Consider the following 19,063-nt stretch of genomic DNA (forward strand, 5'->3'; position numbering starts at 1 on the left):
TTTTTTAAACTTTGTTATTGGATACAAACATATGTATTATGATGAGTTAACTCATCTTGTCATGATAAATTGTCCCTCTTCATCTCTGCTATGACTCCTTGACTTGAAGTCTATTTGAATGATTCATTTTTAATCTAGCTAATGTTTATTTGGTAATTTCTTTCTGTTATTTTCGGCCTTTGTATTTAAAGTGTGTCTTTGTGGGCAGCATATAATGGGTCTTGCTTTTTTAACTAGCTTGACAATCTTTTAGTTGGAATGCTTAGTCCATTTACATTTAATGTAAGTATTGATGTGATTAGATTTAGATCTGCCATTTTACCATTTGTTTTCTGTTTGTCTTACATATTTTCTTGTTCCTCTGTTCCCCCTTCACTGGCTTCTTTCAGGTTAATGGAATACTTTTTAGTATTCCATTTTAATACCTTTGTTGGCCTTTTAGCTTTACTCTTGTGTGTTTGTGTGTGTGTTGGGGGTGGTGTGTATGAGAGATTACATTATGCAGTTTTACCTTATCACATTCTATTTAGAGTTAATATTATACTTCATGTAAAATCCTGGAATATTACAAAAGTATAGTTCTGTTACCCCAGCCTTTGTGCTATTATACATACATTATAAACCCCACAATACTGTGTCATAGTTTTTGCTTTAAAAGTTATATGTGTTTCATTTCATTTCCTTTGGATATATACCTGGAAGTGGTATTGCTAGTTCATACAGTAGTTCTGTTCTTAACTTTTTGAGGAACCTCCTCCATACAATTTTCCATAATAGCTGCACCAGCCAGGCGCTGTGGCTCACGTCTGTAATCCCAGCACTTTGGGAGGCTGAGACGAGTGGATCACGAGGTCAGGAGTTCAAGACCAGCATGGCCAACATGGTGAAACCTCGTCCCTACTAAAATTACAAAAATTAGCTGGGCATGGTGGCAGGCGCCTGTAATCCCAGCTACTCGGGAGGCTGAGGCAGGAGAATGGCTTGAACCCAGGAGGCCGAGGTGGTGGTGAGCTGAGATCACGCCACTGCACTTCAGTCTGGGCGACAGAGTGAGACTGAGTCTCAAAAAAAAAAATAGCTGCACCAATTTACATTCCCACCAGTAGTATGCAAGAGTTGCCTTCTCTTAGGAGGCTGAGGCAGGAGAATTGCTTGAACCTGGGAGGCGGAGGTTGCAGTGAGCCGAGATCACGCCACTGCACGCCAGCCTGGGCGACAGAGCGAGACTCCATCTCAAAAAAAAAAAAAAAAAAAAAGAGTTGCCTTCTCTTCTATTAATTAATTAATAGAAAAAATATATTTACCATTTTTCTTGTTCTCAGTCTTTCTTGTAGATCAAAATCCATTTGATGTTTTTTCCCTTTTGGCCTAAAAACTTCCTTTTAACGTTTGTTATAGGTGTACTGGTGACAGATACACTTAGATTTCATGTATATGAAAATGTTTTTGTCTTACCTTCATTTTTGAAGAATACTACTGCTGGATATAGAACTTTGGGTTGACAGTGTTGCTGTGGTTTTGCTTTGGTTTATTTTAAATTCATCACTTTAAGGACATTGTTCTGTTGTCTCTGGCCTCCATTTTTTCAGTTAGTGTCATTTATATCATTCTTCTCTATGTAAATTGTCATTTTTTTCTTCTGCTTACACTGCTTACAAAATTTTCTCTTTATTTTTGTTCATGCTGCGCATAGATGTGGTTTTCTTAGTATTTATCTTTTTATCTTGTTTGGGGTTTGCTGAGTTTCTTAAATTTGTACTTTTTTTAAACCAAATTTGAAAATTCTTGGCCATTATTTTTTCAACAAAGATTTTATGCCCATTTTTCACTTGTTATTTTACTTAATGTTGGCCCACAGGTCACTGAGGTCTTGTTCAATTTTCTTCAATCTTTCTTCTGTGTGTTCTTTAAATTAGATCATTTCTATTGACTTATCTTCACGTTCACTGATTCTTTTTTCTCTTTTTTTCTTTTCTTTTTCTTTTCTTTTTTTTTTTTGAGACAGGGTCTTAGCTCTGTCACCCAGGCTGGATTGCAATAATGTGATCATAGCTCACTGCAGCCTCAACCTCCCAGGCTCAAGTTATCCTCCCACCTTAGCCTCCTGAGCAGCTGGGACTACAGGTGTGTGCCACCACACCCAGCTAATTTTTTTTTATTTTTTGTAGAGACAGGGTCTCACTGTGTTGCTCAGGTTGGTCCTGAACTCCTGGGCTCAAGTGATCCTTCCACTTCAGCCTCCCAAAGTGTTGGGATTACAGGTGTGAGCCACCGTACCTGGCCTGATTCTTTTTTCATCTCCAATCTCTGTTTGCCTATGCAACAAATTTTTCATTGTAGTCACTGTTGTTTTTAGTTATAGAATTTCCATTGCCTTCTCTTTAATAGTTTTCATTGCTCTGAGATTCTCAATTTGTTCATTCACTGTCACTGTATATTTTCCTTTGCATCCTTGAGCATATTTATGATACATCTGTGAGGTCCTTGTGTGCTGACCTCTTTGTATTTTATGTTTAGTTAATTTTTTATTGTATACTTAACATCATAGTAGAGACATAGAGAGTAGGGATTCTGTTACATATCTATGAAGAAAAATTAATTTTCTTCTGGCCTGCAGTTAACCTGGCTGGGCTCAAACTAAACTCTGTCTCCCCTACATTGGGCAGCAAAATCTCTGCTCAGTTTTTTTAGCTTCCAGCTGCTACTTTTTGCCAGGCTCCCTGGAGTTTCCCCTGTGCACGTGTGGTTCCGGAATCAGCCCTGGAATTGAACAGAGTTTAGGTATAAACTTTGGGGCTCATCCCCTCTGTGTCTCCTTTCTTCCTGGCATTTCCCCCGGCCTCTCCACCAGCCCTGATTCTTGAACTCTGTCGTCTGACCACTGAACCCTGTAGGATGCTGCTTTTCGCCACCCAGCACCACATCAACCAGAAAAAAAAGCCACAGACACACAGATCTCGCCCACAGAGTTCTGTTTTCCCAACAGTTGACTTCTTTTCCATTTCCGCCTGCTTTTGGTAGCTCTCCGTTCATTCAAACGGTTTTGTTTCGTTTTGTTCCAAACTTTACAATTGTTATCTCAAGGAGGGTTAATCTACCCAAGCACCTCTGCCATCACCAAAAGCAGGAACTCTCTCACTCTACTTCATCGTCTGCTTTTTTGCAATGAATAATCTAACATGAACATCTTTCCACATGATCATACGTTCTTCTACATTTTGTTTAACATAGTGTTTCATTCTGTGGACATGCTATATAGTTTATTAAACTATTTGCTAGAACTTTCAACTACAGTCATGTGCTATATAATGATGTTTTGGTCAGTGACAAACCACATATATGATGGTGGTCCCGTAAGGTTATAATACTTTATTGGTACGGTACCTTTTCTATGTTTAGATACACAAGTACTGCCCACTGTGTTACAGTTGCTTACAGCATTCAGTACGGTAACATGTTGTACAGGTTGGTAGCCTAGGAGCAGTAGCTAGATGATATAGCCTGGGTGTGTAGTAGGATGCACCATCTAGGTTCTTGTAAGTGCGCTCTGTGATGTTTACACAATGATGACATCACCTAAGGATGCATTTCTCAGACTGTATCCCCATTGTTAAGTGATGCTGACTGTATTCAAATTTTTGCTGTTATAAATAATGTTGATGAATATCCTTGTAGTTATGCCCATGGTTATTTCCTTAAAATCCCGAAATTATTGCTGGGTCAGGTATTTAATCTTTCAGTTGTTCCAAGCGATTCTTTAGTATTATTGTACCTCTTATGTGTACAAGGTTGTTTTAATATGTTTTAATAGAATTTGATTCTAAGTACATTATATTTTACTATGTTAATGTTGGGCATCTCAATATTAAACTGTTTCATAGTCACATATCTTGCATCTTTAAAACTTTGAACTAAGCCTAAATCTTTTCTGGATTTTCTGCAATATTTGTTTCAGAGTCCTGTTCGATTTGATACCTTTGATAGCCTTTCACTAAGTATTCCAGCCGCCACATGGGTATGTACTGATTTATGGTTTATTTGGAGTCTGTTTCAGAAACATTTCAATCTGAAAGGGCTTTGAGGCATTTTATGTGGTTCAGGCACTATGTGTAATTCAGATACATGGTTGGTTGAACCCCCTCTTAACTTTAATATGGTGGCATGATTATGGGAGAGAGGAAAATGAATGGTTTTCCTTTTGCTTCAGAAATTTTGGCTTTTTGAATACACACACACATGCGCGCGCACACACACACACACAGAGACATTAACTTCAGATTGAAAGATACCTAAAACAGCATGGAAGTCCACAAGTTAGTGCAGTTACATCCTCATGCTCTAGAATCTGTCCATAGTAGCAGTCTAGGGTGCTTTAAGCCCCATGTTTGTCCAGGAAACATCCAATTGTGACTATAAAACTTTATTGCCTGCATACATCAAAATAAAGCTCTGGTCTTCACACTGCCATCTGCTAACAGTTTCAGTATAGCTGTCCTTTGAATTGTAGTAATTTTCTTCTTCTCATGCTGTAGGGTCACCCATTGACCCTGGACCACTGCCTTCACCACTTCGTCTCATCAGAATCAGTGCGGGATGTTGTGTGTGACAACTGTACAAAGGTATGCATTGAACCCAAATGTCATCCCCAGCTGGCCTGTGTGTGCTGATGTAGCGCCTCTCACACCAGTGACCCTGAGCTCTTCTGACTGTATCCAGTGGGCTTTTTCAGCCACTTCTACTTCTTCCTAACTTGGTTTGGACATTGGCAGCTCATGGACCAAATCTCTTTCCTAGATGAGTTTTGTTTTGTGCACAGTGTTTAAAGAATAAACTGTCACGCTGAGATGAGAAATGCCCTCTCCAGTTTGCTGCAGTTGCCTCCAATCCCATTTGTTTTACACCGTTCCTTTTAACCTGTGCTACCTGCCTGACTCCCCTAAGTAACTGAGTTTTCCCCTCTGAGTCAAAAGGAACTGTATGGAACAGAATTTTTGAAGACAGAAAACAATTAACAGATGACATGCCAGTGTCAGAGCATCAGTGTTCGCTCTTCACGTTCTCTTCCCTCCACTGTTTCTGTTATTTAATGACTAAGAGGGATCAGGGAAAACAATTCACAAATAACTGGGCAGCTGAGTTCATTTCAGCAGGTAGCAGTCAAGTGCCAATTGTGTGCCGCTATAACACCACTGTGGTCTGCAGCACTCCAAAGCTGTCCTATTTTAGGCATTTCTGCAGAGAAATGTTTCTTTTATTTCAGATTGAAGCCAAGGGAACGTTGAACGGGGAAAAGGTGGAACACCAGAGGACCACTTTTGTTAAACAGTTAAAACTAGGGAAGGTGAGCCCACACCACACACCCTGTTGGCTTTGTTTTGAGGACTCCGTGTGTCCTGCCCCTGAAACAACTCGGTTCTCCCGGTTTCTCTTCCACCTGCAGCTCCCTCAGTGTCTGTGCATCCACCTACAGCGGCTGAGCTGGTCCAGCCACGGCACGCCTCTGAAGCGGCACGAGCACGTGCAGTTCAATGAGTTCCTGATGATGGACATTTACAAGTACCACCTCCTTGGACATAAACCTAGTCAACACAACCCTAAACTGAACAAGAACCCAGGGCCTACACTGGAGCTGCAGGACGGGCCGGGAGCCCCCACACCAGGTGTGTGCGCGCGAGGAGCCGATGCAGCAGGAATTTTCGGCACAGAGAAAAGCAGTTTGGCATCACCACCTTCTGGGTCCCTTATGACATGAGCACAAGGCTTGTACAACGGTTGCTTAAACTCTTGAGAACAGCAGGATTGGGGGTGGAAGAGGGAAGATTTCTTAGAAGAGGTTAAAATTATGTAGCAGTGAGATGTATCGTTTTTGAAACCATATTACAGATGAAAAAATACAGAGAGAAACGCTTAAAATTGCAGCCTTGCCTTCTGGTTTTTCCGCTAAATGATATAATCATTGGCTCACATCATTCCAGTGAATTTTTTTTTTCTTTTTTCGGTCGTGTCATTTCCTGTCAGTAGAGGAAATGTAGGGAGGACATGTCCTGGCTAAAGATTACTGAGCCTCTTCTGGGGGTTGAAATGACTTCTGTATGAATTATGTATCTGATTCCATTACTGCCCTCAGCTGAGGTCTCAGTTAAGCCAGGTGGCTATTAGTGCCAGTCTTACTGATAAGAACATGGAGGCTCCACGGGGTTGAATGATTGGTCCAAGGGCAAACATCACACAGGAGAACTGGCCCTAGAATGCCATGCTGGGCCATTTTCTAAAGGTGTCTCATGTGACACACTGAGTTCTTTAGAGTTAGACATGAGGAAAACCCACTCACTTGAAGGGCTCACAGCCTGAACTCACCACCTGCCTGCTGCCCCCAGTTAGGTCAGGATTGTCTCACACCCCATACTTTCCTATTTTGGGTCCCTTACTCCTTTTGTTATTTTTATGACCACAGTTGCGTGGCCCGACACCTCATCATGTCAGGGAGATTGTGTTTTCCTCTTTCTCATCAAGTCACTAGATTAACATCAAAAAGAGATGAGGTAGGGGACAGACTCAGGTTCAGTCCTTGGCCCTGGTTTTAAATCAAAGACCTCTGCACCCCAGCTTCCCCCTCTCCTGGGCTGGGGTGCAGGTTTACTAATGTTGAGAGCATGCTGGCTGTGGTTAAAGATGCCAGCAGTAGGACCACTCGTGGTGGCTCACACCTGTAATCCCAGCACTTTGGGAGATTGAAGGGGGAGGATTGCTTGAACCCAGAGGTTTGAGGCTGCAGTGAGCTGTGATCACACCACTGTGCTCCAGCCTGGGCAACAGAGCAAGATCCTGTCTAAAACACACACAAAAAATGTCATCAGTAAACTACTTGGTACATAACGGCCCCCAAAAATGACACTTGAAAAGACATGTAAATATGGCCTTAATTATCTTATGTCTACCCATAAACATGTATGAATGCTATTACATGTTGGTATTCCTTAGAAGCTGACAGAATTAAAGAAAATAGAATGCTTAGATCAGTGGTTCTCAACTTGGAGGAGTTTTGCCTCCCAAGGGACGTTGGGCAATGTCTGGTAACATTTTTGGTTGTCACTACTGGGGGAGGGGTGCTACTGGTGTCTAGTGGGTAGACACCATCTGGGAAAGAGATTTGGTCCATGAGCTGCCAATGTCCAAACATCCTCTAATCACAGGACAGCCCCCGCAACAAAGAATGATCCAGCCAAAACCATCATGGTGCTGCTGTTGAGAAACCGTGGTTTAGGTCAAAAGCCAGTAAATTAGCTACTGATTAACTTTGATACATGCCATTAGCAAACAGGGCTAGGAAGCTCAAAGATCCCAGGCTAGCCGTAAAGCTGGAGCTAGATACACTTTTCCTATTTGAGATTAAGACAGATTATCCCTATTTGAGATTAAGGATAAAGGGCAGATTATTTTATGAATCTATATAATACCAAATGAAATAGATTTTTTTCTTTGTAGCATTGTGGGGAGTTAACTTCCAGGGTAATCAAAACCAGGTTTTGTTTACAGAGCCACTGCTAATTTTCATTGACTCGGGCCTTTTTCTCTTGCAGTTCTGAATCAGCCAGGGACCCCCAAAACACAGATTTTTATGAATGGCACCTGCTCCCCATCTTTATTGCCAACGCTGTCAGCACCAATGCCCTTCCCTCTCCCAGTTGTTCCCGACTACAGGTGAGGTGCCCTTTACAAGCCCCATCGTAGAGCTACCACTGCTCTTAGCTTCTAAAATTAGCTTTTCACAGAAATGAATTAAGGAAAATGTAGATGTTTATTTTTCATTTTAAGGTGAAGTTTCACGATTATACATTCCTATTTATTTTTGTCCAAAATGGAAATAACTTTTAAACTAAAAATTTTTAAAGTACATAAAATTTACATATGCATTTGTATGTGTGTATATATGTGTGTATGTATAAAATATAAAGAAAATTTAAAGTTTCTTGGGATACCACCTAGAGATAGCCAATTAAACACTTAGGGTCATGCACTCTATAAAGTTGTACATCACACATACATACAGTGTACATAAACACATACACTCATTGATACAAGCATCCACATATACACAATGTACATATACTCATAGAATGTACATCTTGCCATGCCAGTAAATACAGATCAGTATTTTAATAGTTGTGTAGCATTCGGTGGTATGGACTTACCATTGTATTGATCCCCTATTTAACATTAGCATTCTTTAGTTTTTGCCTATAAAGTCTTTTTTGTTAAAATTGTAAAGCCCTGACATGTGTTCCTATCATTCAGCTCCTCCACATACCTCTTCCGGCTGATGGCAGTTGTCGTCCACCATGGAGACATGCACTCTGGACACTTTGTCACTTACCGACGGTCCCCACCTTCTGCCAGGAACCCTCTCTCAACCAGCAATCAGTGGCTGTGGGTCTCCGATGACACCGTTCGCAAGGCCAGCCTGCAGGAGGTCCTGTCCTCCAGCGCCTACCTGCTGTTCTACGAGCGCGTCCTTTCCAGGATGCACCAGAGCCAGGAGTGCAAGTCTGAAGAATGACTCTGCCCTCCTGCAAGGCTAGAGCTGATGGCACTGTCTGCACTGTCCAGGAAAAAAGTAAAACTGTACTGTTGCGTGTGCAAGCAGCCCCACTAGAGCCTTCCAGCCTTCTGGTGTGTTCTAAGAGCAGGCTCCACCTGGGAGCCAGCCCCAATTCATACCAAATCAGGCTCCCTGAACAGTTCTGTTCATGTGTGTAGAAGGTACTGTTGTGTTAAGAAAGCATTCATTATGTCTGGAGTGTCTTTTTACTCATCTGATACAAGTAATTAAAAGAATTCAGATTCTTGAAGCCACCGTTTTCATGTTGTAATGTTAGGTGTTCTCAGAGGGGAGATACCTTTGTCTAATCAATGTTTCCACTTAGATCTTTTATTTTTAATAAGCAGGCCCATAAAAATTGTTGACAAGAATTAATGAAATTATTAAAGGCAACAATTTAGAAGAAAAAGTGCCTTTCACTTTCGATTGCTTTTGTAGCACGCCCATTGTGAAATATTCCTTCCAGGCTACTCAAAGGATAGCAAGAGAACAGGTAAAAGATGCCTAAAGAAGACCTTCCTTTTTCTATGCCTTTTCTAATCTTTCAATTCTTTCTATGGAGTAAAGGCTCATCTGCCAAATCTGCCCCCTAGGGAAACTCTTTCACTACTTTGTCAATTATAAGTGAAAAGCTTACTTGTTGCTTTTATCTTTTGTATATTGGACTGAGATGTAATTACACTGTATTATAAAACTCTGTGAATAGCCAGAACTGAGCTGTATCTTTGCAACACCTGATTCCTCTGCTCTGTGGAAAACTTTTTCTTACACAAGGATCCACTGTGGACAGTTACTTTCATCTGTTTATTTATTGCCCATGCAGAGCTCTTAAGGTTTAGAGGTAGGAGCTTTGGGCTGTATAAAAAAACAATCCCTGCCCTGAGTTGACACCTGGCTTAGGAAGGAAGGGCTGACTTTGGGGCTGCAGCCTCTCTGAACCTCAGTTTCCTCATTTGTGAAGTGAAGGGTTAGATTTGATGACCACCGAAGTTCAGCCCTTTTCACGAAAAGGAGAAAGCAGCTTTTGACTTTTTAAAAAACATATAACTACAGCTGGCATCTAGTATTGTCGTGTTGCTCTAGGTCCATATTCTGAATTTATTCATTTCCAGTAGCCTAATACAAGACGTATATATTGAGCACTTTCTTCCCTTTTCAGGTAAGTCTCTGAATGCAGCCCAGGTCCAAAGGAATTTTGATGACGCAGTAGTACCTATGTTTTAAGCTAAATTTTTAATTTAAAAAAATGGATACCAAATTCAAACCGACTCATCAGAGGTAGGATTTGGAATCAGACCTATCCAAAAGGCCATCTGAGGTAAGGCTAAGACCGCACTTCCTCTGCTGGGGGCGAGCTGGCAGACACACCAAACAGTGCCTTGGCAGCAGCTCACGGTGCAGGAAGCCCAGGTGATCACTCTTCTGCTGGGCCCAGGCTGCACCCTGAGGACTCAGTAACTCACTCTCAACAGAATATTCTGTGCAGGCTCTCCAGGCTCTGGGCGTCAGAGTGCACGGGGCAGCTTGAACTGTACGGTCCATCCTGCACTCACCCATGCAGACCTTGACTTTGATGTTGAAATGAACACACTTGTTTTACCCAAGTCTGGAGGAACAAATGCCCAATCATGTGACCTTAAAGTGTACTGCAAAGCTGTAGCTTTAAGTAATTGCTGTTCTGCCACTGCTTACTCTTTGAAATCTACCATTAAAGAAAGATGGAGAAAAGGGGCTGAGCCTTGGAATATATGGTTATAAGCAGATCTTTCTTTGGTCAGAGACCAGGGTTTGAGCCAAGGCTGTAAATGTGAACAATACCTGTGCAAAGCCTTTTAACCTGACTTCTTCATTTTGTAAATTATTATGCATTAAGTAGCAGCCCAATAACCTGATTTCTAGTTTTAAGTTATTTTCAAAGTAAGTAGCTTCTTTTGGGGAAAACCTAAGTTAAACTAGTAGTTTTGCCATAATAACTGCTGATTTATGTATTTGCTAAAGGTACTTTTGTATCTGCTGTGTATTATAGCAATAAAATAATCATTTTGTTAGAAAAAAAATCACCTGCTGTTCTTTTGTAATGCACTGATCTGTTACAAACATCATCTTTCTGAATCCTGCATTGTTACATAACAAGCCCTACGCTTTAAACCTTTCTGTGTTCCCTGTTGGTAAGGGAAATGCCAGCTCCCTTTTAGAGTCGAGAGGGAAAGAGAAAACAGAAAAACTGTTAAAAACGTTTTTATTTTTTAGTAAGCAAAATTTTACGAAAAGTCAGATTCACCCGTGGAGCCAGAACCTTCTTTCTCACAGGAAGACTGTGGTACCAGTGCGTGTTGGTCGGGTGGTTCATCATTAGTAAGCTCCCGTGAGCCAGCGGCAGCCTGACCGCTGCCACCCTCCGGGAGGGACTTTTCCCACGGGAATCCTTATGCCGGAAGACAAAGTCTCTGCAGGCACCGAAGGAGACAGAGGCAATGGGGCTCCCAGGAGCCAGTTCTCTTTCATCATCTCGGTGCTCCCCAATGTGGTCATAGCCATCTTTATACCTGCAATGAGAAAACAAGCACAGTGCATAAAAACAACCCTCTCCTGAAACTCACCAGCACTGCCAGCCCTCGTTTTCCTCACAGTGTGAAACGGCACTCTGTGCACGGCTGTACCTGCCGTTGTTTCTGCGAGGGCTTGAGGTCCACAGTGGGCTCTAAGATAAGCCAACGCTGAAGAGGTCTGTTGACCTATTTGTTCATGTGACTTATTTATTATTTACTTATTTTTGAGAGGGTCTCGCTCTGTCACCCAGGCTGAAGTGCAGTGGCACAATCATAGCTCACTGCAGCCTCAGCCTCCTGGGCTCAAGTGATTCTCCCACTTCAGCCTCCCAAGTAGCTGGGACTACAGGTATGCACCACCCCACCTAGCTAATTTCTTTTCTTTTGTAGGAACAGTTTCACCATGTTACCCAGGCTGGTCTTGAACTCGGGCTCAAGCGATTCACTCTCCTTGGCCTCCCAAAGTGTTGGGATTACAGGCATGAGTCACCACGCCCGGCCAGTTCATGTGCTTTAAAACTGAAGACATCCAAAGCCAAAATCATGTCTCACTGTAGTTTCCCTGGCTGGTCTATGTAAACCTTTATCACATGATTTTGCCCTGCACTCAAAGGCCATACTCTGCACAGCCTGGCCCGTGCCCACCTCTGAGCTCATGCCATCCCCTTCTTTCCCTCATTCACTGCTTTCTGGCCATCCTGCAGGATTTTTGCTTCACAGACACTCCAGAGTCCCTCTGCTCTCCCTCCAAATGTCTGTGGCTGGCACTCTCCATTTAGTTATCAGCTCAAATGCACTGCCTCAGCCCTCCTCTAACCACCCCATCTAAAGTGACCTTCCCTTAAACCCACCCAGGGTTCTCCACCAGGGTGATTCTGCCCCAAGGGACAGGTATTGGGGGGTGGGGGACACTACTTGCATCTAGTGGATGGAGGCCAGGGATGTGCTCAACACCCTACAAGGCACAGGTCAGCCCCAACAACAACGAATGACTGGGCCCAAAATGTCCACAGTGCTGCCGTTGAGAAACCTTGCCCTAATCGCAAACCTCTCAGCCATTCTCAGTCAAATCGGCCTGTTTAATTTTTTGCAAGATGGTTATCACTGTCTGAAATTGTCTAGGGTCAGGCATAGTGGTTCACGCCTGCAATCCCAGCACTTTGGGAGGCTGAGGTGGGAGGATCGCTTGAGCCTAGGAGTTTGAGACCAAGCCTGGGCAACACAGAAAAACACCTGTCTCAAAAAAAAAAAAAACAGAAAGAAGAAAAAGAGAAGAAGAAATTATCTCATTCAGCTGTTTGTTCAGGAGTTAATCACCTCTCACTTCCTACCTCGGGATGAGCTCCAGGAAGACAAAGTGCTGGCGCTATTCCACTCCTAGAGCCCCAGTGTACTAAGAAATGATTTGTACCAGTGAACCAAATAGGGTGGAACCCTAAACACTTCCTTTTGGGGGAGACAGAAGACTTGTAACATTGAGTCCACTAAATAGACAGGGTGTCACCTGTTGATGAGCACAAAGTTGAAGGTCTGTCCAGTCACCCCAGAGACGTGATCCCGGATGCGCTCTAGAACTGGGATCCAGGGCTTTGGAGACAGCGTGAGGCCTGAAAATGTGTAGGTCAGCCCAGTGTCGCCATACGTTGCCTGTTTCCTGGGCACACTGTGCCACTTTCCGAATACCTGGACTCTGGCCAGTGCTCCTGTGCAGAGGAAACATGGCAGTTCCTTTCTACCCGACCCCCCTCTAGAAATCCAGATGCCCCCCCAACCCGCACTGCCACCACCAGAAATCCAGTGCCCCACATACATGCTCCCTGGGTATTCAAGATTGAAAGAGAAGTAACGAATAACATATCCCTGTCATTCCATGCAATTTAAACCCCTCCTCAATCATCATTTTGGCTTGCCCCAAATTTTCTTTTTGTTTTGTTTTCTTTGAGACAGGGTCTCCCTGTGTCACCCAGGCTGGAGTGCAGTAGCACAATCTCAGCTCACTGCAACCTCCACCTCCCGTGCTCCAGCGATCCTCCCGCATCAACCTCCTGAATAGCTGGGACCACAGAGGCGTGCCACCATGCCTGGCTAACTTTTTTGTAAGCTCACTGCAACCTCCACCTCCAGGGCTCCAGCAGTCCTCCTGCCTCAGCCTCCTGAGTAGCTGGGACCACAGGGGCATGCCACCATGCCCGGCTAACTTTTTTTGTATTTTTTTGTAGACACGGGGTTTTATCATGTTGCCCAGACTGGTCTTGAACTCCTGGGCTCAAGTGGTCCGCCCACCTCAGTCTCCCAAAGTCTGGGATTATAGGTGTGCACCACTGCACCAAGCCAACTGCCCCAAATGTTCATGTAAGAACAGTGACTCTTGTTCTACAAGGAGAGAAACATAGTCCTGGGCCATTTTTTTAGTGAACACTGTAACTTAACTGCCTTAACTACAGTAAGGGCAGAATAAAGAGGCTGAAATTGGAGCATGATAAAGTTAGTTTACAGGCTAGGATAGCTTGTCAACTGTAGGGACTAAGGGCATGTGACCCCATGAAAAATGGGGCTCACACAGCTGGGGCCTCTTGTGGGCATTTCTTTTTTTAAAGAGATGGTGAGCCAGGCGCGCTGGCTCATGCTTGCAATCCCAGCACTTTGGGAGGCCAAGGCGAGGATCACTCGAGGCCAGGAGTTCAATTAACAGCCTGGGTAACACAGTGAGACCTACAAATAATTTAAAAATTATCCAGGCTTCGTGGTGTACATCTGTGGTCCCAGCTACTTAGGATGCTGAGGTGGGAGAATCACTTGAGCCCAGATGGAGGAGGCTGCAGAGAGCCAGGACCATGCCCCTGCCCTCCAGCCTGGGTGACAGAGTGAGACCCCGTCTCAAAGCATAAAAGAATAAAACGATGAGGGGGTCTCTCTATGTTGCCCAGGCTGGACTTGAACTCCTGGCCTCAAGTGATCCTCCTGCCTCAGCCTCCAGAGTAGCTGGCATTACAGGTGTGTGCCACCATGCCTGGCCTGTGGGCTTTCGTTTTTTGTTTTGTTTTGTTTTGAGACACAGTCTCACTCTGTTGCCCAGGCTGGAGTGCAGTGGTGCGATCTCAGCTCACTGCAACCTCTGCCTCCTGGGTTCAAGTGGTTCTCCTGCCTCAGCCTCTCAAGTAGCTGGGATTACAGGCATGCACCACTACGCACGGCTAATTTTTTTTTTTTTTTTTTTTTGTATTTTAGTAGAGATAGGGTTTCACCATGTTGGCCAAGCTGGTCTCGAACTCCTGACCTCAAGTGATTTGCCCATCTGGGGTTCCCAAAGTGCTGGGATTACAGGCGTGAGCCACCACACCCAGCCTCCTGTGGGCTTTTCTATGCCTCTCTGCCAGATCCTTGTGTCCTCATTACAGGGTAGAGGTATGGTTCTCAACATGTGCTCCCCAGACCAGCAGCAGCAGCAGCACCTGGAATCTCCTTAGAAACTAAACTAAACCACAGGGGTAGGACCCAGCAATCCAAGTCCTGCCAACAGCAAGTCCACCGGGTGATGCTAAGAACCACTGGTGTGGAGAAATTACCTGGTTATTTGCCATCTCTCCTATGAGACCAGTGATTCTCAAACCCTGACTGCCCATGAGAATCACCTGGAAGCTTTTTAAACAAGCAAGTGGTCAGCCTGCACTCAGAGCGATTCTGATTGAAGTGCTCTGCAGTAGAACCCAGCACGTTTTTTCACTTTGTTTTGTAAACTTTCCCAGAAGATACTCATCAGTAGCCAAGGGGAGATTCACTCGAGTCATCTGTCAGCTCCTAGTGTACAGGCAATCCAGTTTCTTTCAAGTTTATGTCCTAAGCACCTGAGGGGCTTAGCCCAGAGGTGCTCAGAGAATATCGGATGAATCCATTAGTGAACCCATCAGTAAATAATGGATCCTGAGTTCAGATTTCTCCAAACATACGATCATTAATTGCACCAAACAAGCCCTCAATGCACACACACACACACACACACACACACACCCCTCTGCTTACCTGTAAAATATTCTACTTCTTTCTCCAATTCTTGGAAAATCTCATCTGCCTCAGCTTTGCCAAACAGGACCGTGTAACTGCAGTCCAGGCCCTCAGCCCGAATGTGCCGCCAGCTGGGGCTTGCTGAGTGGCCTCCATTCCCTGGGGCCTCTCTCCTGGGCCTCTTCCTTGTGCTTTCTTTGTCTCCTCCCAACACAGCTGGCTCTTTTGCAGTTGGCTCTTGCTCCTCCTGCTTCCTCAAAAGGCCCCCTTGAGCCCCTTTCACCAGGAATCTATCCATCCTGTCCCCACAGGAAAGAAGGGACGTAAGTGGCGAGGCCAAGACAGAAATTGCTCAAGTTCTGTCCCCAGTGCAAAAATCTGTTTGTCCAAGGGGTCTCACAACAACATTCCTAGTTTCACATTTTCATTTTAAAGTTTAAAACCATGTCCTAGAAAGGAAACAGATGTTAAAGCCGGAAGGGACCCTAGGGACAATCTGATCCAGGGTCTCCCACGTCCACCTGTGCATCAGAATCAGCTGGCTAGCTTGCAAAAACCCAGAAGTCTGCACTCCACGCCCAAGCCACCTGAATTTTTAAAGAACTACCTCCTGGGAATTCGCACGCCACAGCTAAACTTAGAAACTACAATCCAAACCCTCATTTTGCAGAAGGGGAAACTGTTGCCCACAGAGGGGAAGAGGTTTGCCCAAAGTCAACTGTCCACCCCTTTAAGGAGGAAGGACCCATAACTGACCTCGCTGCCCCCCACCAGTGTTAAAATAGATCAGTCTAGCGTAATGCTCAAGTGGATACGATTCAGAAACGAGACGCAAAGAGGTTAAACACGGGTAAACCGCACGCAAAATTCTGATATCATTGCAACACGTGCGTGGGGTGGGGGTGGCAAGAGTGCTCTCGAATCTCAGCTCCGGCGCAGCTCGGAATCCCGCAGTCACCTCGCTGGGGCCTGCCTGGTGGTGGGAAAGACGCGCCCCACCGAATCGGTCGCGTCACTTCCGGAGCACGCTGGGAACTACGGCGGGCTAGGGCGCAAAGAGAGCAGCCGGGCGGCCCTCTGGTGCCACCTGCCGGCCCCCCACCCCCCCCGTGCGTGGCAAGCACTGCCGCTTTCCAGTTGATCATCTGTTTGGCCACTGTCGAGAATCACCGCTGGGGTGAGAACTGTGGCTTGGTGTCACTTCTCAGTGAGGGTTACTTTGGTGTCCGGAAAGGGCGTTGGGCCACCAGTATATTGTCGCGAGTGGGAGCAGGAGTTCTGCAGTCGGATATCGTGGCTTCTGTTTCTGTCTCCTCCGCCCTGGTTGTGTGGCCTCCCACAGGTCACTTAACCTCTCTGGGGTTAAGTTGCCTCATCTGTGAAGTGGGGACTACAGCACCTATGTCATGAGAGCGCCTGAGGAGATGACAGGATGCGTGAGAAATGCTCTGTCCTCTAAATAAATGTTGGTTCCATTATTGCTCGTTTTTCTTTGTTTTCTTGTTTTTTGATGTTGTTCTTGTTTGTTTTGTTTTTTTGAGACAGGATCTCACTCTGTTGCCCAAGCTGGAATGTAATGGCATGATCATAGCTCACTGCAGCCTTGAACTCCTGGGTTTGAGCGATCCTCCTGTCTCAGCCTCTGGAGTAGCTGGGACTACAGGCACGTCCCACCCTACCCTAAATAATTTTTAAATTATTTTTAGTAGAGATGGGGTCTTGCTATGTTGCCCAGGCTGGTCTCAAACTCCTGGGCTCAAGTGATCCTCCCACCTGGGCCTCCCAAATTGTTGGGATTACAGGCGTGAGCCACCACAACCGGCTCCTAATTTTTATTTACTCTGCCCCTCAATGGAACGAAAGCTCCATGAGATCGGAGGCTTTGTTTTGACAGATTTCAACAAATGTACAATATTGTATGATCACCACCACAATCAAGATCTAGGACAGTTCCATCCCTCCATAAAACTGCTCCAGCCTCTTATTTATCAACTTGGCCCATCACCCAGCATCAGCAACCACTGATCTGTCTTCTCTCCCTATAGTTTTGCCTTTTCCAGAATTTCATATACATGGAATTGCCATGGTTTGAATATCTGTTCCTCCAAAATCCGAGTTGAAATTTAATCCTCAGTGTGGCAGTATTGAGAGGTGGGGCCTTGAAGAGGCGATTGGGACCTGAGAGCTCTGTCATAATGTCCTCATAAATGAATTAATAGATTAATGGACTCACGGGTTAACGGATTAATGGGTTACCGTGGGAGTGGGACTGGTGGCTTTATAAAAGGAAGAAGAGAGACCTGAGCTAGCACACTCAGGCCCCTCGCGATGTGATGCCCTGCACGGCTTCAGGACTCAACAGAGTCCCCACCAGCAAGAGGGTTTTCACCAGATGCAGCCCCTCAACCTCAGACCTCTCAGCCTCTATGAGAAATGCCTTTGTGGGACTTCTTTCACTTAAGCATATTGCTTTTAAGATTCATTTATGCCCCCCGCCCCCTGCTTTTTTTTGTGAGACAAGGTCTGGCTCTATTGCCTAAGCTGGAGTGCAGTTGCATGATCTCGGCTCACTGCAACCTCCACTTCTCAGGCTCCACTCCCACCTCAGCCTCCCAAGTAGCTGGGACTACAGGCATGCACCACTACACCCGACTAATTTTTGTATTTTTTGTAGAGATGGGTTTTTGCCATGTTGCCCAGGCTGGTCTCCATAGTCTTCAGCTGGTGAGCTGAAGAAATCCGCCTGCCTTGGCCTCCCAAAGTGCTGGAACGGCAGTCGTGAGCCGCTGTGCCCAGTCGTATACGCACATTTGTATTACTTATTTGTTCCTTTTTATTACTGGTATAGAAGGGATGACCCACAGGAGTAGGCCCCACATAGGGTTTTAGGCTACTATGAGTAAAATCACTATAAACATTCACATACAAGCTTTGTGAATATAGTTTTTCATTTCCCTTGGGTAAATGCCTAGGCATGGGAGTGCTGGGTCACAGTGGCTCTAAGGGCAAATGATTTTCAGCTTTGAGCCTCTCTCCCTTAGACTTCAGCTTCTTGTCCTGGGCACTGGGACACACCAGCAACAAGGAACAAGTTCCTTTCTTCACTCAGGTTACGTTTTGGGGATGGAGACGAAACACAAGGAAAGAATAAATAATATGTTGTCTCTAAAGAAATTGTATAAAAAGAAAAAATAAATAAGATGTTTTTGTATAGTATAGCAGTTATAGAGCAATGGGCTAGAAAGTGGAGCAGGAGGAGAAGTCCTTTTCAGGGAAAGATCCTGAGCTGAGACCTGAGGCTTTCCAGGCAAGGGGACGGCGAGTGCAAGGGTATGCAGGCCACAGGGGGACAAGCTGGGTGTGTCCAGCAATTGTGCTGGGAGCTGGACTCAGTAGTGGGGGCTTCCATTGGAGAGGAAGCAGCACTGAGACCTGGGTAGGAAACTGGGGTTTATTCTAAGCCTTTTTGAAAACCAAAGAAGGGTTTTAACCTAAGGATTGTCTTTTTTTCTTTCTCTTTTTTTTTGTTTTTAGACAGGGTCTTGCTCTGTCACCCAGGCTGGAGTGCAGTGGCATGATCTCAGCTCACCGCAACCTCTGCCTCCCGGGTTCAAGTGATTCTCCTGCCTCAGCCTCCTGAGTAGCTGGGATTGCAAATGTGTGCCACCACGCCTGGCTAATTTTTGTATTTTTAGTAGAGACGGGGTTTCACCATGTTTGTCAGGCTGGTCTCAAACTCCTGTGCTCAAGCGATACGCCCCCCCTTGGCCTCCCAAAGTGTTGGGATTACAGACGTGAGCCACCGAGCTGGGCCAGGCCCCAGGTATTGTCATGCTGTAAAAATCTCTCTCTAGAAAAGAGAACACCAGCTTCCCAGCTGGTCTTCTGTAGCCAGGAGATGCAACAGCAGCAG

General features: G+C 44.9%; 2 protein-coding genes across 15 annotated transcripts in view; one reads left to right on the forward strand and one right to left on the reverse strand.

Annotated features, from left to right (window-relative positions):
- Positions 1-10,656, forward strand: part of USP30 (ubiquitin specific peptidase 30) — a 35,415-nt gene extending 24,759 nt beyond the window's left edge. For all 5 annotated transcript variants that reach the window (XM_054443690.2, XM_054443691.2, XM_054443693.2 and 2 more), the window contains 6 exons: positions 3,956-4,015; positions 4,533-4,619; positions 5,261-5,341; positions 5,441-5,660; positions 7,581-7,701; positions 8,296-10,656. In XM_054443690.2, coding sequence (XP_054299665.1) covers positions 3,956-4,015; positions 4,533-4,619; positions 5,261-5,341; positions 5,441-5,660; positions 7,581-7,701; positions 8,296-8,557 — 831 coding nt within the window. In that variant the 3' untranslated portion in view covers positions 8,558-10,656. The remainder of the gene's footprint in view (positions 1-3,955; positions 4,016-4,532; positions 4,620-5,260; positions 5,342-5,440; positions 5,661-7,580; positions 7,702-8,295) is intronic.
- A 165-nt stretch (positions 10,657-10,821) lies between these two features.
- Positions 10,822-16,308, reverse strand: ALKBH2 (alkB homolog 2, alpha-ketoglutarate dependent dioxygenase). Of its 10 annotated transcripts, none has more exons than XM_054444259.2 (4): positions 16,109-16,308; positions 15,169-15,449; positions 12,653-12,851; positions 10,822-11,145 (listed from the first exon to the last, which is right to left on the reverse strand). In XM_054444259.2, exons 2-4 carry the CDS (start codon positions 15,446-15,448, stop codon positions 10,839-10,841), a joined length of 786 nt encoding a protein of 261 aa, XP_054300234.1. In that variant the 5' UTR covers position 15,449; positions 16,109-16,308; the 3' UTR covers positions 10,822-10,838. The 10 variants fall into 10 exon arrangements, with proteins under 10 accessions (XP_054300234.1, XP_054300231.1, XP_054300233.1 ...); XM_054444256.2 differs by having other exon boundaries at positions 15,169-15,599; XM_054444258.2 differs by having other exon boundaries at positions 15,907-16,308.
- Positions 16,309-19,063: the final 2,755 nt, after the last annotated feature.

Source organism: Pongo pygmaeus, chromosome 10 (assembly GCF_028885625.2).
Source record: "Pongo pygmaeus isolate AG05252 chromosome 10, NHGRI_mPonPyg2-v2.0_pri, whole genome shotgun sequence".
NCBI lineage: Eukaryota > Metazoa > Chordata > Mammalia > Primates > Hominidae > Pongo > Pongo pygmaeus.

Coding starts and splice junctions, on each gene's coding strand:
- ALKBH2 (XM_054444259.2), bottom strand. CDS start 15,448: ATGGATAGATTCCTGGTGAAAGGGGCTCAAGGGGGCCTTTTGAGGAAG. Junction 12,852..15,168: donor AGAAGTAGAATATTTTACAG/GTAAGCAGAGGG, acceptor TCCTCTGCACAG/GAGCACTGGCCAGAGTCCAG. Junction 11,146..12,652: donor AACTTTGTGCTCATCAACAG/GTGACACCCTGT, acceptor TTCTCATTGCAG/GTATAAAGATGGCTATGACC.